Below are 27,508 nucleotides of genomic sequence, written 5' to 3'. Positions count from 1 at the left end.
GGCAATAAAAGCACTAACATTAAAAATTCACGGATAGCAAGACACTACACCAATTAACGTTAAACTTAAACTTTCACAGCACTTTTTCCCCCCATCTTTTTTAAGCTGGTAAACTACCCATCCCACACGTAACTATAGAGGCTAAACTACTGGCTTCAAAGTAACTTTTTTAAAACAGATTTTGAGCTGATTTTATGTGCCAGGGAGTGTTCTAAGAAGAGACCCACAACACAGGAGGTACAGGTTTCTATATCCTTTGACGGTTACTACAAACACGACGTAAGTCCCTAAGTCCCGATTGCAAACCAGCTTGCCGGACCAAACCTCTGACGCTCGAATTTCCGGGGGGAAGCGTGAGTATGTTACTACGGATCGATTGCTTTTGCCTGGCGGAGACCTATCTGGAAGGGCTCTGCACTGGGAGGCAAAGGAAAGGAGGTTAGTAAAGGACGTACTCCTCGGGAGGGACCCAGAGCCACTGAGATTCGGAAGGCCACGCTGGCCTGTTTGGCTGGGCATCCAAGCGGGTCGGAGAGTTCAGTCATGTTCGCCCACGCGGTGATGCGCGCCCTGCGCAAGAATAAGACCCTTCGCTACGGAGTTCCCATGTTGGTGAGCGCCGTGAGAAAAAGTGGGGGAGGGATTCCGGAAGGGGTGGGACCACAAGTCTGGCTGGAAGGAGAGTTCTGTGAAAGTGTAGCGCGTGCGACCCGGAACGGCAGTCTGGGCTAGGAAGGGGCTGGCGTTTAGGCCGTCCTAGTCTCGTAGTCTCTCCCCGCGCTGGTAGTGGGATCTCGAGTCCCCCTTTTACCTCTTTGGTAGTTACCTGGATGTGCTTCTGAGACTGATGTCAGAAGCAGATTTTAACCCAAGTCTGGGTGATTACTAAACTTCCATTCTACCCCGCTCCGCGCCCGCCCGCCCCCAGCTACAGCTCGACGATTCTCTGCATCATTGGAACTAGTTGTATTTACTTAATTTAACTGTATAATTTCGGGCATCTTCAGGTTTCAGCTTATTAGTTGGTGAACTGACTTAATTCTTCCAGGGTTGTTATGAGTTAAATAAGTCGTGAATTGAATGAAGCACGTTGTAGCAGCCCTCAAAAGATGGTCGCTGAATTATAGTTGATATTTTTAAAGCACGTTGAAAGTAGTTTTGGTGTCTATTTCTTTGCATCTATTCCTACGCGGAGTTCCCAGAAGGTTGCATTCGTCTTGAAATTTAGATTGTTGTTGGCTTAACACCACCAACCCGAGTTGGAATCCAGCGAGACCACTCCGTTTCTTTTCAGTTTGACCTTGGCAAGTTACTTTGCTTCAGCAAGCCTTGATGTCATAGTAAATGAAACAATTTAAATAAAAAGCATGTGGACAAAGTCCACTTTCTTTTAAATAGTTTATTACTTTGGTATGGATTTGGTACAGGTGAAGTTACTAGCTTTTGCATTTAAGCAGGACTAAAGGAAAGAAGTGACCTTAGAAAAGTAATGAGTTTTTTTACTCATCTCTGATGAATGCGGATTTCTTGCTCATCTTCGGAAACTCCTTTTTATCTATCTTTCTAAAAGTTTAAAGAAAGCTGTAAGACAATGTAGGTGATGGGGAATGTGTAAAAACTATCCTCCCTGTAGATTCCCCTGCCACAAAATAGAGATCCATTCAAAAATACTGTGATTGTAGTCATTACGTTGAGGTCACCTGCATGTCCCACTGGAAGACAGTTTGATTTTGTTTCTTATCTTTCAAAATCATCAAAGCTAAGCTCTTAAAACCAGTAGTATTAAAGTACCTTCTAAGGTTTCCCTCATTTGTTTTATTTCATGGAGTGGAGACTACCACAGTAGACTTCTTCCCAAGTATATTTCTCTATACTGGTCTCTGTGTCTATATTGGACCTGTACTATACTGGACCTAGGTCTGTACTGTGTCAAAATATGGGTCCTAGACATATAACTACTTTTGTAGAGGAAAACGTTGAATTCAGTACTCTAAAACCCAACACTACTAGAAAGACCTCAAAAGATACATCGTCTTCATCATGTATCAGTCAAATATTCCATAATTACTGTAGTGTACTACTATACTTCAAGTTGAAATTATTTCCTCTCTTAGATAAATGTTAATGCTTGCTTCATAAGAATCTTTATTCAGCAACATACAGAAGAGGACTTAGAGTACCAGGTATAGGCCAATAATACTGTCCTTCCCTGCTCTCCCAAACCACTTGAAAAAGAGAGTATATTTGTTGTTTCAGTTTCCACACTGCGCATTTAGTCTGCAGAATTTACCTTTCTAATCTGACCAGTGACTACTGGTTTCTACATTCTAAAAAATTAGCCCATTTAATGTTTTCTGTTCAGTTGTTTTTAGTTTATTCAGTGTTATGCAACTATCACCACAGTCTAATTTTAGAACATTTTCATCACCCTAAGAGAAACACCATACTCAGTAGTAGCCACTTCCTGTTGTCCCCTACCCTTCTCCCATCCTAGTTAACCGCTAATCTACTTTTGTCTATAGATTTCATAGAATAATACAACTTATGGTCTTTTGTGACTGACTTTGTTCACTTAGCATAATGTTTTCAAGGTTCATTCATGTAACGTATCAAAACCTCATTCCTTTTAATGGCTAATATTCCATCAGTTGGAATATTTATTTTTCATTGATGAACATTTAGGTTGTTTTCATTTCTTGGCTATTATGAATGATGCTGCTATGAACATTCATGTTCGGATCTTTGTATGGATGTGTTTTCATTTCTCTTGAGTAAATACCTAGTAGTAGAAATGCTGGGTCATATGGTAACTCCATGTTTAACATTTTGAGGAACTGCCAAGCTATTTCCCAAAAACTACGTCATTTTACGTTCCCACCAGCAATATATGAGGCTTCTGATTTTTCCATTCTTGCCAGCAGTTGTCATTGTCCACTTTTTTTAATGAAACCCTTACTAGTGGGTGTGAAGGGGCATCTCACTGTGGTTTTGATTTGCATTTCCCTAATGACTAACGATGCAGGACATTCGTTCATACAGTGGATTATTGTTTATCTGTATATCTTCTTTGGGGAAATGTCTATTCAAGTCCTTTGCCCATTTTTAAATGGGGCTGTTTTTGTTTTTATTGGGCAGAGGTTTTCTGAAACACCTGGAAGCAGTAAGTTTCCCAGTGTTTGTCAAGGGGCTCTGTGTGCTTGATTGGGTATGCCTTCAGTACCCAGGCAGGTTACACTCCGCCTTAAGCTGTTACTTCTTGCTTGCTCAGAGCCTCAGGGTTAGCCACAGGTGAGTGTTTAGGGCCTTCTCAGATCTCTCCTGAGCTTACACACTGCTGTGGGCACGTGGACAGTTCTGCTCATGTGCATGTCCTTCCAGAGTGTCAGGAATATGTTTGAGCTTTTCAGAGTCCTCTATGGACACCTTATGCCTCACATTTTCCTTTGAGTTTTTTGGTTAGACTATTCCTTGCCCTGTTATCTACCACCTCAGGCAGTATGATGTTAAACAATGGCCTCTGAATTTTTTCAGCAAACACTTCCAGGGAGAAATCTGTTTGCACTAGTTGAGCTCCAAGTCAGGAAAACTAAAGACAGCCTTGCGAGTGGGTCTTCCAGGGAACCACCAGACTGGTCAAATAATGAAAATTCTCAGGGAATAAGACTTCAAGGAGCTCCACCGCATTATGCCCCTTCCAGCGGTTACTGCTTTATATCATGATTTTAGACTGCTGGTTTTCATGTTTACCAAGGAGCGTGGGTCGAGACGTGGGAATAGGTAGGCTAAAAATGCCACCAATCTTTCTGCTTTAACCGAGATTGAGTCATTCTTCTTACAAAAATGTTCCCAACATTACTGCAGGCCTTTTTTAATTTCCAAAGTTCTGAAAAAGTAGATTTGACAACTTTTGCCAGTGTTCTCATTGCTTTAATGGAGAGGGTTTTTGGAGATTCTTACTCTGCCATTTCACTGATGTCACTTTTTTTGTTTTTGGGGGGGCTCTGGTGAGATTTTTCTAATTTTTCACTTGTTTATTGCTCTTTGAGGCACTTTTATGATGGTTCCTTTAAAATCTTTGCTAACGTCACTTGATAGTCTTTCCTAATTCAAGTTACTGTTTCCTGATTCTTGTAACAAGTGAATGTTTATTTTATCTTGGACATTCTGTATAGTATGTTAGGAAACTTTATATTCTCTTTAGGTCTTCTACTTTAGCAGCGGTCACCATGCTTGCGTTAAGCTTGTGGGTAGAAGTTAATGTAGGTAGAGTAGACCAAACACTGTGCCCTGGGGGTACTCCAAGTTCAGAGGGTTGGGGTGTACAGGAGGGACCAATACAGGAGACTAAGAAGGGTTCTCAGTGAGGTAAAAGGAAAACCAGGTTTCAGGGAAGAGAAGGAAAATGTGATCAACGGTGTCAAATTTTGCTCATGAAATAAGATGAGAACAGAGAGTTAAACGTTGCATTTAGTAACATGGATGTCAGTGATGGTTGGAATGGGTCTAAGGGAAAGTGGAAAGAGCAGCAAGCATAGACAACTTGTTTGAGAAATTTTACTGCGGGTAAGAACAAAGAAATGGGATAATAACTGATGGGGAAGTAAGGTCTAGAGAAATTTGTTAATAAGATGGGAGAAATAATAGAATTTTTATGATGAATCATGCAGTGTGGTGAGCAAGATTTTTGATGACTCACTGCCCTTCAGTATATAAGATGGTTGGGATCTAGTGCAGAAATGAAGATATTTAGCTAGGAGTGTAGATACCACGGTAATGAGTGGCCGGTAGTACAGTGCAATGTTGACACTAACTATGTAGCATTAGCACAGACTTCATAGATGAAGTGCACAGTTCTCCATAAGACTCCCCTTATCAGACACCAGCTGAAAGCTGTGCGATATTAGGCCACCTGTGCTTCTGATCAACTGGTTACAAATTCAGTGGTTCCTAATAGCCCCTCAGGTTCAATAATTCAGTAGAATGACTCACAGAACTCAGGATATCACTATACTTAGGATTATTGTTTTATCATAAAGGTTATGAATTAGGAACAGTTGAAAGAAGAGACCTTTAGGGCAAGGTCTGGAGAATGTCCCAAAGGCAGAGTTTCCCTGTTTTCTCCCTGTGGAATCAGGGTATGCCACCATCTCAGCACACTGATGTGTTCACCAACCAGGAAGCTCATCAAGAGGTTTTTATTGGGATTTTCATCATCTATGGTTGATTGGATCATTGGCTGTGTGACTGAACTCAATCTCATGCCCCTCTTTCCTCCTTGGAGGTCAGGAGGTCAGGTTGCTATCACATGGCTCAAGGTCCCAACCCTCTAGTCACATGGTTGATCATCCCCACATGACCAGCCTCTATCTTGTGACTATCTAGGGACCCACAGTGAGTCATCTCATTAGCATAAACTCAGCTGTGGTCCCAATAACAAAGATGCTCCTGTCACTCAGGAAATTCCAAGTGAGTAGCTCCCTCACAAGAACCCAGGACCAAGACCAGACAAATTCTTTATTATGTAACACGTCGGTATTGCGATGGCAGTGGTACAGAAAAGAGATGATGGTGGCCTAGACTAGAATATTAGAAGAAGATATAGTCAGAAATTGTCAGATTTAAGAAATATTTTGACAGAACTCAGTGATGGATTAGATGTGAGATAGGAATTAGAGGAGCTAAAGATGACTCCAGAGAAGCTGGCTTGAGTAATTGGATGAAAGTATTTGACCTTAATTGGGATGTGAACGATTGATTAGCAGCAGATTGGGGCAGAAAGAGTGTAGGGGTAAAAAATCAAGAATTTTTCATGTTAATTTATATATACCTGTTAAACTTTCAAGTGGAGATGTCAGGTAGGAGGGCAGGGCTTCACTTCAGTGGGATGTTTCCCACTGAAAATGTACATTTGGAAGTTGTTAGGTTATAGAAGCTATTTAAATCCGTGGAACTGGATGGCATCACCTAGGGACTCTTTTGGTTGTGAATAGGTAAAAAAGGTGTGAAGACTGAGCCTTTTGAGATACTCCAATAATTTGAGATGGGAAGGTGAGGAAGAATGAATAAAGGGAGGCTGAGAGGACTTAGGAAAATCACAGGTGTGTTTTTTTTGTCACCAACCAGGGTTCTTGGCCTTCCTTAATCAATAGATATTGATAAGAGGCCAGACAAGAAATTCAGGCAAGACTTTATTAGCAGGGGGGAGCGAAAACAGGTAACAGGTTCCCTCGCTCCCTCGAGCCCCTAGGGTGGGGGCCAGCTGATTCCTTATATGGGGAGAGCGTAGGGATGTGTCTATGGGTGGGGCTAAAGGGGTGGCTTAGGTGGTCTGCCCACCCCTTTGTAGTGTTGAGTGTAGGGGGCACGTGCGGTACCCTGCTTTCACTCCTGACACCGTGTTTTTGCTCCCGGCTCTTCAGAAGTGGCAGTTGGGTTTTTGGTCTTTTTGTATCTTGTTGTGCATAATTTGTCCCAACTGTGCATGCTTGCAGTAATTTTTAGTCCCTTATACTTTCTTTGCATTTTGTTGCTGGAGAAGTTTGTCCAGGTGCAAGCACTGCAGCAAAGGGTCCCAGGTCCCAGGTCCCAGCGTGTCTCATTTTCATTGAAACCAAGAGACAAAAAAGTTACTTTACTTATACAAAGAATGATTACATATTGACATTGGAAGTATTAGCTGGTTATATATAACAGATATTTTTCCTGGTTTCTTGTCTTTTGATTTGATGTCATTTTTGTTTTATTTATTTGCAGATAAGAGACTAAATTTTTATGTGGTCAGATTTATTGGGTTTTTAAATTCATAGCCTCAAGGTTTTGTTGGTATTCCAACTTCAAAATTATAGAATTTTATATTTTACAGTGTTTTTATCTGTTTGTATTACTTTAATTGGTAATATTAATATATTGATGGTAGGGATCAAACTTAATTTTTTTCCAAATTGCTAAACTTACAGCTTGAGGATGAGAGTGAAGCCCATTAGATTATCGGAGGAGATGCTAAAGCAGCAATGGCGATTCATGGGCTCTTTTAAGGTGTACCACATACTGAGAAGGGTAACATATTTCATGAGATTGTTTTATCACTTGGTTAGAAAATGGAGAAAAATGCTCTCTAATTGGCCTATTTTGCAAAATCATAAAATTGAAAGAATTCTAGTCTTGAAGAAGCAAGGCCAGGATTTTATTCCTGGATTTACCCATTACAATCACGGGCAAGTCATTTAGTTCGCTGTGCTTTTATTTCCTCATCTATTAAGTGTATTTTTTTTCCCCTAGCTCATAGGTCTTTTGTAAGAATCAACTAATATAATGCTTCTGATGGTGATATTTAAATAAGGTCAAGTACAGGTGGGGGTAATGATTTTGGTATTTGCTCATGTGCTAAAATGTTTCCCAGTGATAGTGTGTACTATATCTACTCTGAGAAGATGAATGGTAACTCACCAGGGGAAATAATCTATAAGATTTTGTATAATCTGCCACTGTTGGTGTTCAGATAAGTAATGTATAGATAGACTGAATTCTGCCCTTCTATTTTGTTTAATCGTTTCCCTGTCTTGTTTCAGTTGCTGATTGTTGGAGGTTCTTTTGGTCTTCGTGAGTTTTCACAAATCCGTTATGATGCTGTAAAGATTAAAGTAAGAACTGTCATTGGTGTGTGACATGTGTACATGTATGTTCTGGTTTATGAGACACGAATATTCAGTAAACTAAGCTGTCTTGAGTTTTATCTTGCTTTTTATGACTGATATATGGGGACTTCCCTGGCGGTGCAGTGGTTAAGACTCTGCTCTTCCAATGCAGGGGACATGGGTTTGATCCCTGGTCAGGGAACTAAGATCCCACATGCTGCATGGTGATGCCAAAAAATAAAATAACTAACTAACTAAATATAATAAAAATAATACAAACAGCTGTTTAAAAAAAAAGACTGATATATGATCTTTGGACTCTTTAAAAAAATTTTTTATACAATTTCTAAAGGTTACTTTCCATTTACAGTTATTACAAAATATTGGCTATATTCCCTATGTCGCACATTATATCCTTGAGCCTGTCTTACACCCAACAGTGTGTACTGCCCATGCCTTCACCCCTGTTGCACCTCCCCCCCTCCCCACTGGTAACCTCTAGTTTGTTTTTTATATCTGTGCGTCTGCTTCCTTTTTTGTTGTATTCACTAGTTTGTGATATTTTTTAGAATCCACATATACGTTATCATACAGTATTTATCTTTCTCTGATTTATTTCACTTAGCATAATGCCCTCCAAGTCCATCCATGTTGCTGCAAATGGCAAAATTTCATTCTTTTTTTTATGGCTATGAAAAACATACATGTGTGTGTGTATATATATATATACACACACACAGACACACACACATCTTTTTTTTTTTTTGCAAATTATGTTTTTTTTTTAAGATCTTTATTGGAGTATAATTGCTTTACAATGGCGTGTTAGTTTCTGCTGTATAACAAAGTGAATCAGCTATACATATACGCATATCCCCATATCTCCTCCCTCTTGCGTCTCCCTCTCACCCTCCCTATCCCACCCCTCTAGGTGGTCACAAAGCACCGAGCTGATCTCCCTGTGCTATGCGGCTGCTTCCCACTAGCTATCTATTTTACATTTGGTAGTGTATATATGTCCATGCCACTCTCTCACTTTGTCACAGCTTACCCTTCCCCCTCCCCAGATCCTCAAGTCCATGCTCTAGTAGGTCTGACACACATCTTCTTTATCCATTCATCTGTTGATGGACACTTAGGTTGCTCCCATATCTTGGCAACTGTAAGTGATGCTGCTATGAACATTGGGGTGCATGTATCTTTTTGAATCAGTGTTTTGTTTTTTTTTTTGATATATACACAGGAGTGGAATTTTGGGGTCATATTGTAGTTCTATTTTTAGTTTTTTGAGAACCCTCCATACTGTTTTCCACAGTGGCTGCACCAATTTACATTCCCACCAACCGTGTAGGAGGGTTCCCTTTTCTCCACATCCTCACCAACAATTTGTTGTGTTCTTTTGATGGTAGCCATCCTGACAGGTGTGAGATGATATCATGTATACTCAACTAAGCAGTCTGAGTTTTATCTTGCTTTTCAAGGCTGATATATGATCTTTGGGCTCTTTCTTACTCTTTAAAATAACATTAATGATCACATGGAAGTGAATCATGAAATGTAAAGAATTTAGTTATCTTTCTCCTCACTCACTAGAAACTTGGCAGTTCTGTTAGCTTTTTCCCATAAAATATGCTCTGGTGTAGCCATTTTTAGGATCTAGAAGGGACTAAAGAACAGGGGACAATAATTTCACTCCATTTTATTATTCTAATTGTAAATTAGCTATTTTGTATTAATACCAGTAAATTATAAGTTATATTGATGTGTATCTTTAGTAACTAATACTAAAAGAAAGGAAAATTATCTTTCATTATAGCGATACCTATCTTTTCATAGCGATCCTTTTAACACGTATGCATTTGTGGTAGGACTATAGTGGTTCCTGGGTAGATATATTACTGTCTTTATTTTTACAGGTGAGGAATCTGAGTCTCAGAGAGCTTAAGTAACTTGCTTAAGGTCATGTGGCTATTTAGGGCTAGAACTAGGATTCCCACCTCTATGATTACACAATTACTGTCAAATTCAGGTCTGTTGTTACAGAACAATTCTGGTTAATTCATTCAGAAGTATGTAGCTTTTGTTTGTGGCACACATCTGATATTTGAGGGTTTTTTCCTGAGTACAGGTGACCCTTGAACAACAGGGGTTTGAACTGTGCTGGTCCACTGATACCCAGATTTTTTTCAATAAATACTACAGTACTACACGATCTGCAGTTGGTTGAATCCACGGATGCAGAACTCGCAGATATGGCATGGCGGGCCAACTGTTATTTATTGAGGAAAATCCTTGTATAAGTGGACCCTCGAGGTTCAAACTCGTGTTTTCAAGGGTCAGGTGTATTTCATTAGCAGACCTCAGTAACGTTGGTGGGAGAGTATTAAAGGCCTATTCAATTTTTTCAGTTAATTTTACGGTTTAAGAGAAATACCAAGGCTAGCTAGTCTTTTTATTATTATTATTTTTTGCGGTACGCGGGCCTCTCAACGCTGCGGCCCCTCCCGCCGCGGAGCACAGGCTCTGGACGCAAAGGCCCAGCGGCCATGGCTCATGCACCCAGCCGCCCCGTGGCATGTGGGATCCCCCCTGGACCGGGGCACGAACCCGCGTCCCCTGCACCGGCAGGCGGACCCCCAACCACTGCACCACCAGGGAAGCCCTAGCTAGTCTTAAAGACAGTAGGTATTAGAAAAAATAGTAAATTTAAAAGGAATATATACTTTCTATGAGGGAGTAGAGCAATTATAACTGAGTTTTAAAGTTTCTGTTAGCATTCCAATTATTTTATTACGGAATTTTTTCCCTTTTGCTTTAAGATGAAAGTTATAATAATCTGACTTTTAGAAATGGGATGGCATGTACATATTTGAAAAATAATTGAATATTTGTCATGTGTTTATCATATGTTAGATCCTACAGATAAAGATTCAAGAAACTGGTTCTTATAAAGTTTATAGCATCATCAAGGCTGGGAGACATCTAATATAAAAATGTATCCAAACATACAATATAACAATGCCCAGTGAAATGCTGTATTAGAACTCTGCATAAAACATTACTAGAACTTCAAGGAGAAGCATACGGTTTAGACTTGGGAAAGGGGTATCAGAGAAGGTCTGCTAGAGGTATCAACCTTTGAATTAAGGTTAAGAATGAGTAAGAGTTAGCTAAATGATGGAAATGATTAGTATTATGTAACATAGAGTGGCTAACATAGAGGGGAGATTGGGGGAGCAAGATAGGAGGGAGGAGATTGTTTCAAGTGGAGATGCAGAGACCTGTTAAGACACTTTGGCAGTAGAGTATAGATGAACAATAATGGAATCTGAAATAAAACATTTGCAATGAAGATAGAAATGAACGCGTTCCAGAAAAATTTTTAGCAGCAAATTGATAGTGATATAATATTAAAATCTGAATAAACATCAGATAACTTGAGGCTGTGCTTTTGAGGACTGGGTAAACTTTCGTAGCAAGAGAGAGTGAGGGAGATTGCAATAACAGAAGAGGTCTAGACGAGGGGGTCGAAGTAAAGAGAACAAAGGTGGGAGAAATGAGGCTGATTGAAATTAAGAGGATGAGATTGGTCAAGGTCTATGGAAGGAGGCTGAGAGGACAGAGTTGAGGTGAGAAGGATCAGAGAACAAGACCTACTGAGGCTGAGATGTCCAGGTTGGTTGATGTTGAGAAGTCAGACTCAGGTGAAGTCAAGAGTCAGTGTTTAGGTGAGGTTGAGTTCAAATAAGGTTGAGAGGGTAAGGTGGATTAAATTTGAGAGGAATTGAGAAGGTAAGATTGGTTGAGGCTGACAGCTGTTACAAGGGTTGAGAGGTTGAGATTAAGGAGGAGTCGAGGGAAAGATTGCTGAGGTCAAGGGCTGGGGGTCAAGACTGTGGTTGAGAGGACAAATTCAGTTAAGAAAGATCAAGGATAAGTACAGCTGAGAAGTTTTGAGGAGGGTGGAAAAAGACTGTATTGATTCAGAGTGACCAGCCGTTTTAGGTTGCCTGGAGCTGTCCTGATTTTAGGACTGAAAATCCAGTGTCCCAGGATGTAAAAATTCCTGCTCTTCAGTTGTGGGTATGGAAGGTTGAAAGGAAAGTACAGAACCCATGAGGCGGGCTTAAACAAATAAGCTGAAAGCAATAGCTTTCAATTTCTAGTGTGAAATAGATATGACGTAGCTCATCTGCCTTCATTATGGCTGTTGCTCTTTTTCTCTCCTGACTCCTGATGCTAACAACTGTGGATCCACAGTAATAGATTATGTGCTTTTGCATCACTCTAAGTAATATGATTTAAGTGTACGATTAAGTGCATTGTAATCCTGACCATTAACAGTCTTTTTTTTTAAACCTTTGCTTGACTGTTGTAGTTTGTAAAGAAATAGTGCTTGTTTAATTTTTTCCCTTTTAAACAACTTAGGTTGTTTCCATGTCTTGGCTATTGTGAACAATGCTGTAGTGAACATGGGGTGCAGATACCTCTTCAAGATAGTGATTTCATTTCCTTCAGATAAATACCCAGAGGTGAAATTCCTGGGCCATATGGTAGCTCTATTTTCCATTTTTTGCAGGAATCTCCATAGTGTTTTCCACAATAGCTGTACAAATTTATATTCCCACCAACAGTGCACAAGGACTCCCTTTTTCCACATCCTCTCCATCAGTTGTCATTTCTTGTCCTTTTGATAATAGCCATTCCAACAAGTATGAGGTGACATCTCACTGTGGTTTTGATTTGCATTTTCCTGATGATTAGTCACGTTGAGCATCTTTTCATGTACCTGTTGGTCATCTGTATGTCGTCTTTGGAAAAATGTTCTGATCCTCTGCCCATTTTTTAAGCAGACTTTTTTTTTTGGAGGGGGTGCTACTGAGCTGTATGAGTTCTTTATATATTTTGGATATTAACCTTTTATGAGTTACATGATTTGCACTTATTTTCTTTCATTCAGTAGGTTGCCTTATCATTGTGTTGATTGCCTTTTCCTCCCCCCAGTATTATGTATGTGAAATTCATCTCTATTTTAGCTCTAAATTCAGGGTCAGCAAGCTTTTCCTGTAAGGAGCCAGGTAGTAAGTGTTTTAGGCTTTGTGAGCTACACTCTTCCACAACTATTGAAATCTGGTGTTGTATCATAAAAGCAGCCATGGACAAAAACAAATGAGCATGGCTGTGTTCAAATAAAACTTTACTGACAAAAATGGATATTAGACTAGATTTGGTCCATGGGCCATAGTTGCTGACCCCATGATTTTTTCATTGCTGTATGGTATTCCACTAATTATACCATAATTTATTTATCCATTTTACTCTTAGACATTTGAGTTGCTTGGCAGTTTTGGTTACTGAAAATGATGTTGCTGTGAACATTCTTGTATATTTTTCTTGCTGCATGTGTGCAAAAAAGGAATTGCTGGATTATCACCTTTATTTGATAATTTCCAAACTGTTTTTCAGAGTGATTGAATCAATTGTAGGGAAGAAAAAATAATTTTCCCTTTACCCTTCTACATTCTTGTCTGAGATCCTTTGATAATAAAATACAGATTAATAAGAGAAAAACAAACAGAAGTTTAATAACATGTATACCTCTTGTATACATGGGAGATACCCAGGAAAAGTGAGTAAAACTTTCCCCACCACCACCTTAAATACTATCTTAAGACAGAAGAAGGATGTTGGAGGGGGAGGGCAGTTATGAGAGGTTACTGGGAAAAGCACAGTAAAAGGGTAAGGTTGTTACACAGATTTAAGTGGGTACCTTCTCGATTGGTAGAAGTTTCTTGTGATTTAGAATCATCATTCTGTTCCTGATACTAAAAGGGAGATACTTATAAATGGAGATTTCCTTTATAAATGTATGTGTCCCTCACAAAAGTGTAACTTGTACTGGTTTTCAGAGCTTGCGCGTCTGGTGTTTCCTAAAAACAATCAGCTCAAGATAATCCTTATGCCAAAGAGACATATTTTGGGGTGTCATATTCTGCTTCCCTTCACATTCTGCACTGCTGCTTTAAAACAAAGAATGTCGTCCTCAATCCAGTTCTGTAGGTGATCTTGGGTGGCCTTGGACTGCAGTGGCTTGAAGCAGGATTTCGGTTCCCTGGCCAGAGACTGAACTCAGGCTGTGGCAGTGAGAGTGGTGAATCCTAGCCACTAGGCCAGTGGCCAGTCGGCTTTGTGGAAGTGAATTTCCACAAAGAGATGGAAAGTAGTGAAACAAATAAAGTGTTTATTAGGAGGAAAAAGAGTATGTGTGAAAAAACTTAACACAGGTGGACTCAGAGAAAGAGTCGCGCCCTCGTGGTAGTTTGAATCACTTACACGGGGCATTTCTTCTGGGTTTCCTCTGGCCAGTCATCTTGCCTTTGCCTGGCTTTGAGTCCATATTTGTTTATGTCAGGGTCCTCCCCTGTGTGCACACGCATCTCTTAGCCAAGATGGATTCTAGCGAAGAGGGCCATGGGTAGGTTAACATCACTTACTATGGGGTGACGCCCCCTCCCTTTTTGACCCCCGAGGAGCCTTTCTGCGCATGCATAGTCGGGAAGGTCTCCTTGACCTCGAGAATGAGAAATATGTGGTCTCTTTATCTTTTATCTGGACAGGGCTCAGCTCCTCCTTGCTCCTGTCCCCCAACGGGACAGTCTTGAGCTGCTCAGCCTGGGGCCCATCTGTCTCCTGCCTCACAGGAATCAAGTCATTAGCCACTACAATCACTGACCTTACCATACACCCTGAAAGGAATTCAAGACAAAGAACAGGATGAGACACTCTGCTTTGGCAAAACAGGCCCTTAGTTAGATATATTTTGGAAAAAAATTTTTATGAACCTGGATTCTTGCATCTTCCCATACTCAGAAGAGCACTAAAATCATTAACTGAGATGTCTCTTCCTCACGACTAGCAATAAACTTCTACCGAGATGTATGCTTGATTGCACGTATTCCTTAGCCATATATATACTCTATATATATACTAGCCTCTTCCCCTACCTCTTCAGAGCAGTTCTTCAGATTTATCTGGGAGGTTGTCTCCTGGGCTATAGTCCTCAACGAGACACTGGATGCTCAACCGAGAGCTCTTATATTGTGCGTTTTTCTTTCACTCAACACTGCTAACAGTTTTTTGTACCCCAGGCTCCAAATACTTGCCAATACTTGCTATTATAGGTTGGGGTATTTTTCCTCATTTTGTTTTTTAAAGCTATTTTGGTGGGTGTGTTATGAATTGTTACCTAATTATGTGATGAATTTGAAATTTTCGTGATGATGAAACTGAGTCCCCCTAAAAGTTCCTGTATTGAGTTTGATTAATCTCTCTATCCAGAACTCTATTCCCTTTCTTGTCCCATCTGACCTCAATCTTGAGCTAACTGAACACTAATCAACCAGAGTCAGATGACTAAAAAATTGCCGTTGTTAGTAACATTATTAATGTACTAAAATTGCTATTATAGATATCATCATTAATGTAGAAACTCAGGTGGTTTCTTTAGGGCAAGACTAGCTCACAGACCCCTGAGCCATGGACTGCCTGGGCAGAGAATCATAAACAAACACATCCTGACTCTCAAAACTGCAATTAAGGAGATGATTAATTCCATCTTCTTTTGTAATATATGCTTGTAATGTGATGAATTTCCTTTTAAGCATGGCCATGGCTATGTCATGAAAGTTTTAATATGTAATATATTCATAATCAATCAAATTAAATTTGTTTTTATTTATCCGTGAGCTATTTAGAAGTGGTTTTCCTTAACTTATAAACATAGGGAATTTTCTAGTTACTATTTTTTATTGATTTCTAACTTGAGTGTGTTGTAATCAAAGAAAATTTTCATTGAGTTCTTTCTTTTGATATTTGTTGAGACTGGCTTTATGAGCTAACACATGATCAGTTTGTATGAATGATGTATGCTTGTTGGGTACATAATAAAAGTATGTTGTTGGGTACATACTAAAAGTTTATACATCCATTTGGTCAAGTTTGTTATTTGTGTTTTTTCAAATTTCTGTGTTTTTGACTTTTTATATCTTCTCTTACCAATAGAATTGTGTTAACATCTCTCATTATGACTGTTTGCCTATTTCACCGTGCTTTTAGGTACATATAATTTCAGAATTATTATGTCTTCTGGTGAATTGAATTTTCATTGTAATGAAACTTTGCGTGGTAATAATGCTTTTTCCCCTTACAGCCTATTTTGTTGGATATTAATATGGCTTCACCAGCTTTCTTTTTAATCTCAACCTTTCTGTAAACTTAAGTTTTAGGTATATCTCTTATAAACAGAAAATATGTTTTAATAGTTTTGTTTTTTAATTGGCTCATTAAATATATTTATATTTAATGTAATTTTAAATTATATTTGGGTTTAAATATGCCTTCCTTTTATGTGCTATTGTTATAATTATTTCTGTCTTGTTGTTGTTGTTCTCTTTTGGATTAATAACATTTTATTATTTTGCTGTTGTTCCATTAGTTTGGGAGCTGTAGTCTTACTCTTCCACTAGATGTTGCACTAGAGACTGTTGTGGTCTACAGATATTTTTTTTTTCCTTCTACTGTTTTGATCTTGATGGGGAGCAAAATACACCACCGCAAAATGTGCCACTTTGGCATGTGGAGTGTTTTTTTTTTTTCTTTTTTTCCTTTATTGGGGTATAATTGCTTTACAGTGTTTCTGCTTTATAACAAAGTGAATCAGTTATACATATACATATACATTATGTTCCCATATCTCTTCCCTCTTGCGTCTCCCTCCCTCCCACCCTCCCTATCCCACCCCTCCAGGCGGTCACAAAGCACCGAGCTGATCTCCCTAGAGATCAGAGAGATCAGCTGATCTCTCCTGATCTCCCGGCTGCTTCCCACTAGCTATCTACCTTACGTTTGGGAGTGTATATATGTCCATGCCTCTCTCTCGCTTTGTCACCGCTCACCCTTCCCCCTCCCCATATCCTCAAGTCCGTTCTCTAGTAGGTCTGTGTCTTTATTCCTGTCTTACCCCTAGGTTCTTCATGACATTTTTTTTCTCTTAAATTCCATATATATGTGTTAGCATACGGTATTTGTCTTTCTCTTTCTGACTTACTTCACTCTGTATGACAGACTCTAGGTCTATCCACCTCATTACAAATAGCTCAATTTCGTTTCTTTTTGTGGCTGAGTAATATTCCATCGTATATATGTGCCACATCTTCTTTATCCATTCATCCGATGATGGACACTTAGGTTGTTTCCATCTCTGGGCTATTGTAAATAGATCTGCAATGAACATTTTGGTACATGACTCTTTTTGAATTCTGGTTTTCTCAGGGTATATGCCCAGTAGTGGGATTGCTGGGTCATATGGTAGTTCTATTGGTAGTTTTTTAAGGAACCTCCATACTGTTCTCCATAGTGGCTGTACCAATTCACATTCCCACCAGCAGTGCAAGAGTGTTCCCTTTTCTCCACACCCTCTCCAGCATTTATTGTTTCTAGATTTTTTGTCGATGGCCATTCTGACTGGTGTGAGATGATATCTCATTGTAGTTTTGATTTGCATTTCTCTAATGATTAATGGTGTTGAGCATTCTTTCATGTGTTTGTTGGCAGTCTGTATATCTTCTTTGGAGAAATGTCTATTTAGGTCTTCTGCCCATTTTTGGATTGGGTTGTTTGTTTTTTTGTTATTGAGCTGCATGAGCTGCTTATAAATTTTGGAGATTAATCCTTTGTCAGTTGCTTCATTTGCAAATATTTTCTCCCATTCTGAGGGTTGTCTTTTGGTCTTGTTTATGGTTTCCTTTGCTGTGCAAAAGCTTTGAAGTTTCATTAGGTCCCATTTGTTTATTTTTGTTTTTATTTCCATTTCTCTAGGAAGTGGGTCAAAAAAGATCTTGCTGTGATTTATGTCATAGAGTGTTCTGCCTATGTTTTCCTCTAAGAGTTTGGTAGTTTCTGGCCTTACATTTAGGTCTTTAATCCATTTTGCGCTTATTTTTGTGTATGGTGTTAGGGAGTGATCTAATCTCATACTTTTAAATGTATCTGTCCAGTTTTCCCAGCACCACTTATTGAAGAGGCTGTCCTTTCTCCACTGTACTAAGGTAATTATTAGTATGTAAATTGCTGTTGCCATTTTCTTAATTGTTTGGGGTTTGTTTTTGTAGGTCTTTTTTCTTCCCTTTCTCTTTTGTTCTCTTGTGGTTTGATGGCCATCTTTATTGTTCTGTTTGGGTTGCTTTTTCTTTTTTTGTGTGTGTATCTATTTATAGTTTTGGGGTTTGCTGTTCCCATGAGGTTTTTTTGTTTTTGTCTTTAATTAATTAATTTATTTATTTATTTATTTTTGGCTGCATTGGTTCTTTGTTGCTGTGCATGGGCTTTGTCTAGTTGTGGCCAGCGGGGGCTACTCTTTGTTGTGGTGTGCAGGCTTTTCATCGCGATGGCTTCTCTTGTTGTGGAGCACAGGCTCTAGGTGCACAGGCTTCAGTAGCTGTGGCTCATGGGCTCTAGAGCACAGGCTCAGTAATTGTGGCACATGGGCTTAGTTGCTCTGTGGCATGTGGGATCTTCCCAGACCAGGGTTTGAACCCATGTCCTCTGCATTGGCAGGTGGATTTTTAATCACTCTGCCACCAGCAAAATCCCTCCTGTGAGGTTTTGATATAGCAGTCTGTATAGGTACAAGTTTGTTTTAACTTTCTGGTTTCTTTCCCATCTAGAGAAGTTCCTTTAGCATTTGTTGCAGAGCTGGTCTGGTGGTGCTGAATTCTCTTAGCTTTTGCTTGTCTGTAAAGTTTCTTTTTTTAATTGGGATATAGTTGTTTTACAGGATTGTTTGTTTCTTCTCTACAGCGAAGTGGAGTTTCCTGTGCTATACAACAGGTTCTCATTAGTTACCTATTTTATACATATTAGTGTATATATGTTAGTCCCAGTCTCCCAATTCATCCCACCCGCCCTTTCCCCTCTTGATGTCCATATGTTTGTTCTCTACCCCTGTGTTTCTGTTTCTGCCTTACAAACCAGTTCATCTGTGACATTTTTGTAGATTCCACAAATATGCATTAATTTACAATGTTTGTTTTTCTCCTTCTGACTTACTTCACTCTGTATGACAGTGTCTAGGTCCGTCCACGTCTCTACAGATGACCCAATTTCATTCATTTTTATGGCTGAGTAATAGTCCATTGTATATATGTACCACATCTTCTTTATCCATTCATCTGTCAATGAATATTTAGGTTGCTTCCATAACCTGGCTGTTGTAAATAGTGCTGCAGTGAACATTGGGGTGTGTAAAGCCTTTGATTTCTCCATCAAATCTGAATGAGAGGCTTGCTGGGTAGAGTATTCTTGGTTGTAGGTTCTTCCCTTTCATCACTCTAAATACAGTATATTGTGCTACTTCCTTCTGGCCTGCAGAGTTTCTGCTGAGAAATCAGCTGATAACCTTATGGGAGTTCCCTTGTATGTTATTTGTTGTTTTTCCCTTGTTACTTTTAATATTTTTTCTTTGTCTTTAGTATTTGTCAGTTTCATTACTAGGAGTCTTGGCGTGTTCCTCCTTGGGTTTATGTGCCTGGGACTCTTTGTGCTTCCTGGACTTGGATGACTGTGTGAAGTTTTCAGCTATTATCTCCTCAAATATTTTCTCAGGTCCTTTCTCTCTTCTCCTTTTGGGACCCCTATAATGGGAATGTTGGTGCATTTAAAAGATCTCTTAGACTGTCTACATCTCTTTTCATTCTATTTTCTTTATTCTGTTCTATGGCAATGATTTCCACCATTCTGTCTTTCAGGTCACTTATCTGTTCTTCTGACTCACTTATTGTACTATTGATTCCTTCAAATGTATTTTTCATTTCAGTTATCATATTGTTCATCTCTGTTTGTTCTTAATTCTTCTAGGTCTTTGTTAAACATTTCTTGCATCTTCTTAATCCTTGCCTCTATTCTTTTTCCAAGATCTTCGATCATCTTCACTGTCATTATTCTGAATTCTTTTTCTAGTAGCTTGGCTATCTCCACTCCACTTAATTTTCCTTCTGGGGTTTCATTCTGTTCCTTCATCTGGGACATATTCCTCTGCCTTCTCGTTTTGACTAAATTTCTGTGAATACAGTTTCCATTCCACAGGCTGCAGGATTGTAGTTCTTGCTTCTATTGTCTGCCCTCTGGTGGATGAGGCTGTCTAAGAGGCCTGTGCAGGGTTCCTGATGGGAGGGACTGGTTCCCAGTGGTGGGGAGCTGGGTCTTGTCCCTCTGGTGGGCAGGGCTGTGCTCAGGGAGACTTTAAGCCACTTGTGTGCTGATGGGAAGGGCTGTGTTCCTGTGCCATTGGTTATTTGGCCTGAGGTGATCCAGCACTGGAGCCTACAGGCTGTTTGGTGGTAACGGTGGCCTTTGGGAGGGCTCATGCCAATGAGTAGTTCCAAGAACTGCTGCTGCTAGTGTCTTTGTCCCCGCACTGAGCCACAGACACCCCCTGCCTCCCCAGGAGACCCTCCAATGCTAGCAGGTAGGTCTGACCCAGTCTATTCTGGGGTCACTGCTTTTTTCCTCTGGGTCCTGGTACCCTCAAGACTTTATGCATGCCCTCCAAGAGTGGAGTTCCTGTTTTCCCCAGATGTGTGGAAGTCCTGTGATCAACCCCATTGGCCTTCAAAGCCAGATTCTCTGGGGACTCCTTCTCCCATTGCTGGACGCCCAGGCTGGAAAGCCTGACTTGGGGCTCAGAATTTTCACTCCTGTGGGATAACTTCTGTGGTATAATTATTTTCCAGTTTGTGGGTCACCCATCTGGTGGGTATGGGGTTTGATTTTATCACGATTGCACCCCCTCCTCCCATCTTATTGTGGCTTCTTTGTCTTTGGATGTAGGGTATCATTTTTAGTAGATTCCTGTGTTTTTTTGTCGATGGTTATTCTGCAGTAGTGATTTTGGTATTTTTGTAAGAAGTGGGTGAGCTCACATCCTTCCACTCTGCCATCTTGAGCTAATCTGAACTAAGTGGGTTTAGATAGAAAGGAGTGAAAATGTCATTATGTGCAGATGAAATGTTCTCTACCAAGAAATTTTATACACAAGAAGATTAAACCTATTAGAATGAAAAAGATCATGCAACAGATAGCTCTTCACTTGTAAATACTTTGTAATTTTCATTTTGATTTCTTCTCTAACACGTTAATGTATTTTAAAACGTTTTCAGCTTCCATATATATGGATTCTTTCTGCAGTTATCTCTTTACTATTGATTTTAAATATTATTGATTGTAGTCATTGAATATGTTATATATGATGATTTTTTATATGTGAATTTGCCTAGTTTTCCATTATGCCCTATAATAAGTTTAATTTTTATTAATATTTTGTGTGTGTTTGAGGAGAAAATAGCAATCCAAATTTGCTGGGCTCAAAATTCTATATATATCTATTAGAAAGAACTTGTTAATCATTTTACTCATCTTCAATAATCTTATTTATAATCTGCTTGATCAGTTAGTTTCTGGGAGAGGTATGTTAAGCTCCTTTAGGATGTTTTGTGTATTCATTTCTTAAATTTTTATCCATTTTGCTGCTTACATTTCAAAGCAATATAGTCACATAATATTTATTAATTCTAACATTTTCTTTAAAAATTGTTCCATTTTCCAATATTGAATTTTTTTTTTTTTTTTTTTTTTGGCCGTGCCTCATGCATGCAAGGTCCTAGTTCCCCAGTCAGGGGTTGAACCCGCACATTGTGCGGAGTCCTAACCACTGGACCGCCAGGGAAGTCCTAAATGTTCCTTTTTGATGCTGTTTGCCTTGAATTCTGTTTTGTCCATTAAAAATATTGTTATATATTGATCCTCCTGCCCCCACCAGTTGTGTGTGTGTGTGTGTGTGTGTGTGTGTGTGTGTGTGTGTGTGTGTAGTGTATCATTTTTTGTAACCTCTGCCTTCAACCTTGTGTTTTCATTCTTTTTTTTTTAAGTGCATTTTTTGTAAGTAATATATAACTGGCTTTCTAAAAATGTCAGTCAGAAAATCTTTATTAGTTAATAGATGAGTTCAGCAGTTACTGAGATTGTTGATATGTTTGTATGTATTTCCACCACTCAAAACACTGATTAAGAAAAACCCAATCAAGTAGAAGGCGAGAAAGAAGAGAGAAAATAGTCAAAATAAAACTGAGGTTCAGGACTTCCCTGGTGGCGCAGTGGTTGAGAGTCCGCCTGCCGATGCAGGGGACAGGGGTTCATGCCCCGGTCCGGGAAGATCCCACATGCTGTGGAGCAGCTGGACCCGCGAGCCATGGCCGCTGAGCCTGTGCGTCTGGAGCCTGTGCTCCGCAGCGGGAGAGGCCACAGCAGTGAGAGGCCCGCGTACCGCAAAAAAAACCCAACCCCCCCCAAAAAAACTGAGGTTCAAAGTAATCCTTTTAATATCGACATTGTAGATATAATTTCATTGTATTTTAGTGTTTTAAGTTGCTGATGAACAGTCTTTTTTCTAATCAATCCTCATCCCTTTGTCTTTTCACTCTTTTTACTTTTGATATTTTCTTTTTACCCTTAATATCCTAAGGCTTTACTATTAGTTGATGAAGAGTGGGCTGGCTTTGTTTTGTTATTTTTAAATTTTATTTATTTACTTATTTTGGCTGCGCCTCATGGCTTATAGGGTCTTAGGTCCCTGACCAGGGATCGAACTTCAGCCCACAACAGTGAAATCAATGAATTTTAAGCACTGGATCACCAGGGAATTCCTGTTGTGGTTATTTTTTATTGTGCTCTTTCAGTCTGAGGAATCATGTATTTTTAATATATTATTCATTAATTATTGATTAGTTATTGCCCTTCCTCCATTCTCTTTATCCTGTAATTCTGAAACCCCTAATAGACCTATTTTGGATCTAGCTTTCATAATATGCCTTTTCTTTCATTTATCCCATCTGTTTGTGCTCATTCTAGTGGAATCCTCATGTTGTGTTTCTTGTGTACTACTTTGGTCTTAAGCTGTGTTTAGTCATTATTCAGCTATTCCACTGAATTTAATTTGGGTTTTGTTGATGGTGATGGTTGTTAATTAATTTCAGCAATCACATTCTTCTTTCCTAAAGACTTTGCTACACACAGGTAACGCGGCATCAGTTTCTGTTTACCACTATGGAATCCTGTCTAATTTCTTCATAGCTAACTTTTAAATTTCTGGTGTATATAAAATGTTCTTTTTTGTTTTCAAGAGCAGTGTTACATTTATTAGTATTTTTGTAATGATTCTATGTAATAACATAATTTAGTGTGGTGGTTAATAGCATAGACTCTGGAGGCAGAGGGCCAAGGCTCAAAGTCAAGTTCTGCCTCTTTGACAAGCTATTCAAACTCCCTGTATTCCATTATCCTTACTTTGATCATAATACTAATACTTATGTCATAGGATTTTTTGAGGATTAAAGGAGGTAATAAATGTCAAAATACGTGGCATATACCAAGTCCTCAGTAAATATTAGGTGCTATTAGTTGTAGTAGTGGTGGTAGTACTATATTAGTTATCATTATGCAACTGTATGTTTTGTGGAGATTTTCCCATGCTTTTGTAATCTGCCATGCCATCCCAGCCATGCCTTATATTACTTTTTTAAATTGAAAATGGGATCTAACAGACTTAAATAACTTATGGCTGCTCTTTCTTTTCTACAGATTGATCCTGAGTTAGAAAAAAAACTGAAAATGAATAAAGTGTCATTGGAGTCAGAGTATGAGGTACAGTATGCTAATGTAGCAATCTTCCTAGTCAGTGACTGGTTCTATCTGCTTTAAGGTAAATTCAAATTATTATCAGTACAGGAAAAAAATATTTACCTTAAATATATGTTATTGGAACAACTATGTAGTCGTTTGAAAAGAAAATAAAGATGGATCTATATTTCATATACTGTTTCATATCCATATTCTAGATGGATCAAGAATTTAAAAATAAAAAACAAAAGGTAAAAGTACTAGGAGTAAACAATGAAGATTCTTTTTAGTGGTCTTGAGTCAGAAAACCCTATTTAAATATGATAGAAAACCCAGAAGCTTTAAAAGTAAAGATTGCAGAATTCATACATAAAAATTCAAAAGTTCAAAAGTTTAACCTAAAAAAAAATAGTGTATATAAAGTTACTAGTTAAATGTGAAATTCTAAAAATATTGTTTATCTTAACACGATGAATAAATTTATTTAAATATGAAGAGCAAATCAGTATGGAAAATTTCAACAACTCACTTGATCAGTAGGAACATGGGCAGAGCATGTAATGAGTTCAGAGACAAGGAAATAAATATCATTTTTAAACAGATAAAGAGATGCTCAGCTTATAATAGGAATGTTAATTAAAATTATAACGAGGTATCATTTTCCACCTATCTTAATAATGAAATCAAAGAGCTTAATAGCATGTTTTATTATAGGATGTGGAGAGAGAGGGTGTTCTCCATATCTGATCATATTTTCCCATTTCTTTTCATGTTTGGTCATTTTTGATTGAAAGGTGGACATTGTGAATAATATACATTGAAGAGACGTGTGAAGAGTGTTGATTCTCATTTTAGCATTTCAATCATTGGCTGATCATTTTGAGCTTGATTTTATGCTTCATAAGGGAGGATCTGTAGAAAGGTTTTGATGTTTCCTAAACCCCTCAAACTGTGGCATTCAGTCTCCAAATTGTTTACCCAGAGGATCTTGTCAGAGCTTAAGACTAGACCACTTTTTTGTTGTTGTTGTTTGTTTTTGTTTTATTGTTGTTGTTTTTTAGTTTAGTTTGGGACTGGACCACTTTTGCATGAAGTTGTTCTGCCAACCTTGCATCCCATTTAAGAATTATTCTCAAATTCTCTTGAGCATATAGGTCTTATGTTATCTGAGTGAAGGCCATTATTCTTTCTTAAAACCTTTTTATAACTTTGTATAATTTCATAAGTATACTTGAAAATAATTTACTCTGTTCTTGAACACTAAATTAGTAGAATTTTGTTCATCTATGTAGATTTAGTAGACTCCTGGTAAAACTGTAAGTGAAATTTAGAGAATGGTTCATTTACTATTTCCCCATTATCTTGTCAAAACCTCTAATTTGCTACTTCTCAGTATATAGCTATGGAGGGTTTGTCTGGGAGTGGACGTTCCTTAAAGTTCTTTTAGAAGCCGTAGAGTTTGAGAGCTGAAGAAATCATATAGACCATTTGGTCTAGCCTTTTCATTATTACTTTTGAGAGAATTAGTGCCCAGATAGCTCAAATCACTAGCCCAGGGTTATATAGCTTGTTAGTAAAACAGTAGTGCTTAGTATCCAAGTGTCAAGGTAAATTGATATCATTTTCACTGTCTCTGAATAAAAGCTGTCCTGTGTTCTCTGTGTTTCTTTTTCTATCTTGTTCACTTAATTATTCCAGAATAACCAAAGCAGATATATGAAAGTTACTGTCAGAGTGGTGTCAGAAGGGTAAAGAAAGGTTTATGTTCTTCCCTTTTTTCCTATTTTCATTCCTGTGCTTGAGAGACACTTCACACTAACTAAAGATATGGTGATCCAAACTGTGGTTGAAGCTAGTTTTTATTGCCCCAAAAGAGCTTTGCTTATGGCAGCTATGGGGAATATCTTTTCATTCTTAAGCCCAGGCTCATTTCTTAGGTGCAGAACAAATCATCTTGGTCTCTATTCCTTCTAGCAGACTCTAGATTCTCCACTTTCGTTCTCTTCATTTACTGCCATCACCCATGTTAACCCATGCTAGTCATTATTATGCTGGATTAGTGTTCGGACCTGGAGTTTTGTTTTCCCGGCTTCTTCCCTTTCTTTGTGCTCTCAAAAATAAAACATGTACATTATTCAAGAAACGCAAGTTAAAACTACAATGAGGTACCACCTCACAGAGGTCAGAATGGCCATCATTAAAAAAATCTACAAATAACAAATGCTGAGGAGGGTTTAGGGAAAAGATAACCCTTGTACACTGTTGGTGGGAATGTAAATTGGTGTAGCCACTATGGAAGACAGTATGGAGGTTCCACAAAAAACTAAAAATAGAGTTGCCATATGATCCAGCAATCCTGAGCATATATCTGGAGAAAATTATAATTCTAAAAGATACATGCACCCCTATGTCATAGCAGCAGTATTCACAATAGCCAAGACATGGAAACAGCCTAAATGTCCATCAACAGATGAATAGATAAAGAAGATGTGGTGCATATTAATATATACAATGGAATACTACTCAGTCATGAAAAAGAATGAAATAATGCCATTTGCAGCAACATGGATGGACCTAGAGATTACCATACTAAGTGAAGTAAATCAGAAAGAGGAAGACAAATACCATATGATATCACTTATTATGGTATCTAAAATATGATGCAAATGAACACATCTACAAAACAGAAACAGACTCACAGACATAGAGAACAGACTTGTGGCTGCCAAGGGGGAGCATGGGGGAGGGATGGATTGGGAGTTTTTGATTAGCAGATGCAAACTATTATATATAGAATGGATAAACAACCAGGTCCTACTGTATAGCACAGGGAGCTCTAGTATTTTGTGATAAATCATAATGGAAAAGAATATGAAAAAGAATGTATGTGTGTGTATATACATATATATGTATAACCGAATCACTTTGCTGTATAGCAGAAATTAACACAACATTGTAAATAAGCTATAATTTAATAAAATAAATTTTAAAAAAATATAGAGTTTTTCTGTTTTAATAGTTTAATTCTGATGAGGGGAAAGATAGGCAGTAACATCAACAGGAAGTAAGAAAAATTTTAAGTCCTAAGAAATATGACATTTCTTTAATTATTAAGCTTGATATGCAGTTATTTACTAGAATTATAAGTGAGGGCCTACTGGATTCTTTCTACTCATTTATTCATTCATTCACTGAGGTCCTAATCGAACCCACAGGGCTCCTATACTAATATTTATCCTCTAATATTTGTGGCTCTATAGAAAATAAAAGACTCCACTTTTGATGACTGGAAGAATATTCGAGGACCCAGGCCTTGGGAAGATCCTGACCTCCTCCAAGGACAAAATCCAGAAATCCGTAACACTAAGACAACTTGACTATGCTGATTCTTTTTTTTTTTTTAAATAAAAATGTTATCAACCGGAATTCCCACCACATACTCCTATCCATTGGAAAGAAAATTACAGACCTGCAGAAGCCTGGATGGGAGTAATTTGATGATAAGTACTCTTGATAAAAAGTTAAGTACAGGTTTCTATACTTCCCAACTCTTTTATTTGCAAATGAAAGTAACAATGTTGACCACATATACTTTTTACTGCTCAATAAAAATGTGAATACTGCCACTTAAAGAGTGTCATTTATTCCACTCCCAGGTACCCACCCATATTTCTTTTCCCCCAGCCAGTAGGGCAACCTGATTCCTAATGAGAATAATAGGTCTGGATCCAAATCTTCACAGTAACATCAAGCAGGATTTTATGTCAGACCTATGTGGAAAATAATGTTGATCAGCCTGGTAAGAGCCTTGTCACATGTCAGGCTAACCAGTCTCCAAAGCATCACCTGATGATGGTGCTGATACCATTAAAATGCGTTAAGATAGTTTTATTGCTCCAAGTTAAAGCAAAAATCATGAGGTCATAACTTCCATCCTAATATACAAAAAAAAAAAAAGGTGAAAAACTGAAAACAGTATGCTTTGATCCATGAGAGAACTGAGGTACAGGACAAAACCATCACCCTGAAAACCTGAGACACAGAGAAATATAAAGAATCACAGTTTACCTGGAGGAGAAAACACCTGGAAACCACTTCTGGGCCCAGCATCAGATAGGAATACCTAAAGGGTAATTCACTAATTA

General features: G+C 38.5%; 1 protein-coding gene across 2 annotated transcripts; it reads left to right on the top strand.

The window, feature by feature from the left end:
• Window positions 1-429: 429 nt before the first annotated feature.
• Window positions 430-26,983, top strand: LOC114903666 (cytochrome c oxidase assembly protein COX16 homolog, mitochondrial). 2 transcript variants are annotated; one of them, XM_029236722.1, is made up of 4 exons: window positions 430-612; window positions 7,569-7,640; window positions 23,325-23,387; window positions 26,624-26,983. In XM_029236722.1, the coding sequence occupies exons 1-4, from the start codon at window positions 544-546 to the stop codon at window positions 26,738-26,740; spliced, it is 321 nt and encodes a 106-aa protein (XP_029092555.1). In that variant the 5' UTR covers window positions 430-543; the 3' UTR covers window positions 26,741-26,983. The 2 variants fall into 2 exon arrangements, with proteins under 2 accessions (XP_029092555.1, XP_029092556.1); XM_029236723.1 differs by lacking the exon at window positions 7,569-7,640 and having other exon boundaries at window positions 436-612.
• The last annotated feature ends 525 nt before the right edge of the window (window positions 26,984-27,508 follow it).

Source organism: Monodon monoceros, unplaced genomic scaffold, assembly GCF_005190385.1.
Source record: "Monodon monoceros isolate NGI ecotype Baffin Bay Population unplaced genomic scaffold, NGI_Narwhal_1 Super_Scaffold_21, whole genome shotgun sequence".
NCBI lineage: Eukaryota > Metazoa > Chordata > Mammalia > Artiodactyla > Monodontidae > Monodon > Monodon monoceros.
This window is presented reverse-complemented; position numbering and strand designations above follow the sequence as displayed.

Excerpts from the sequence above, each read along its gene's own strand:
- LOC114903666 (XM_029236722.1), top strand. The coding sequence starts at position 544 with ATGTTCGCCCACGCGGTGATGCGCGCCCTGCGCAAGAATAAGACCCTT. Across the intron at positions 613-7,568 it reads GCTACGGAGTTCCCATGTTG|TTGCTGATTGTTGGAGGTTC; the intron begins GTGAGCGCCGTG and ends GTCTTGTTTCAG. Across the intron at positions 7,641-23,324 it reads ATGATGCTGTAAAGATTAAA|ATTGATCCTGAGTTAGAAAA; the intron begins GTAAGAACTGTC and ends TCTTTTCTACAG.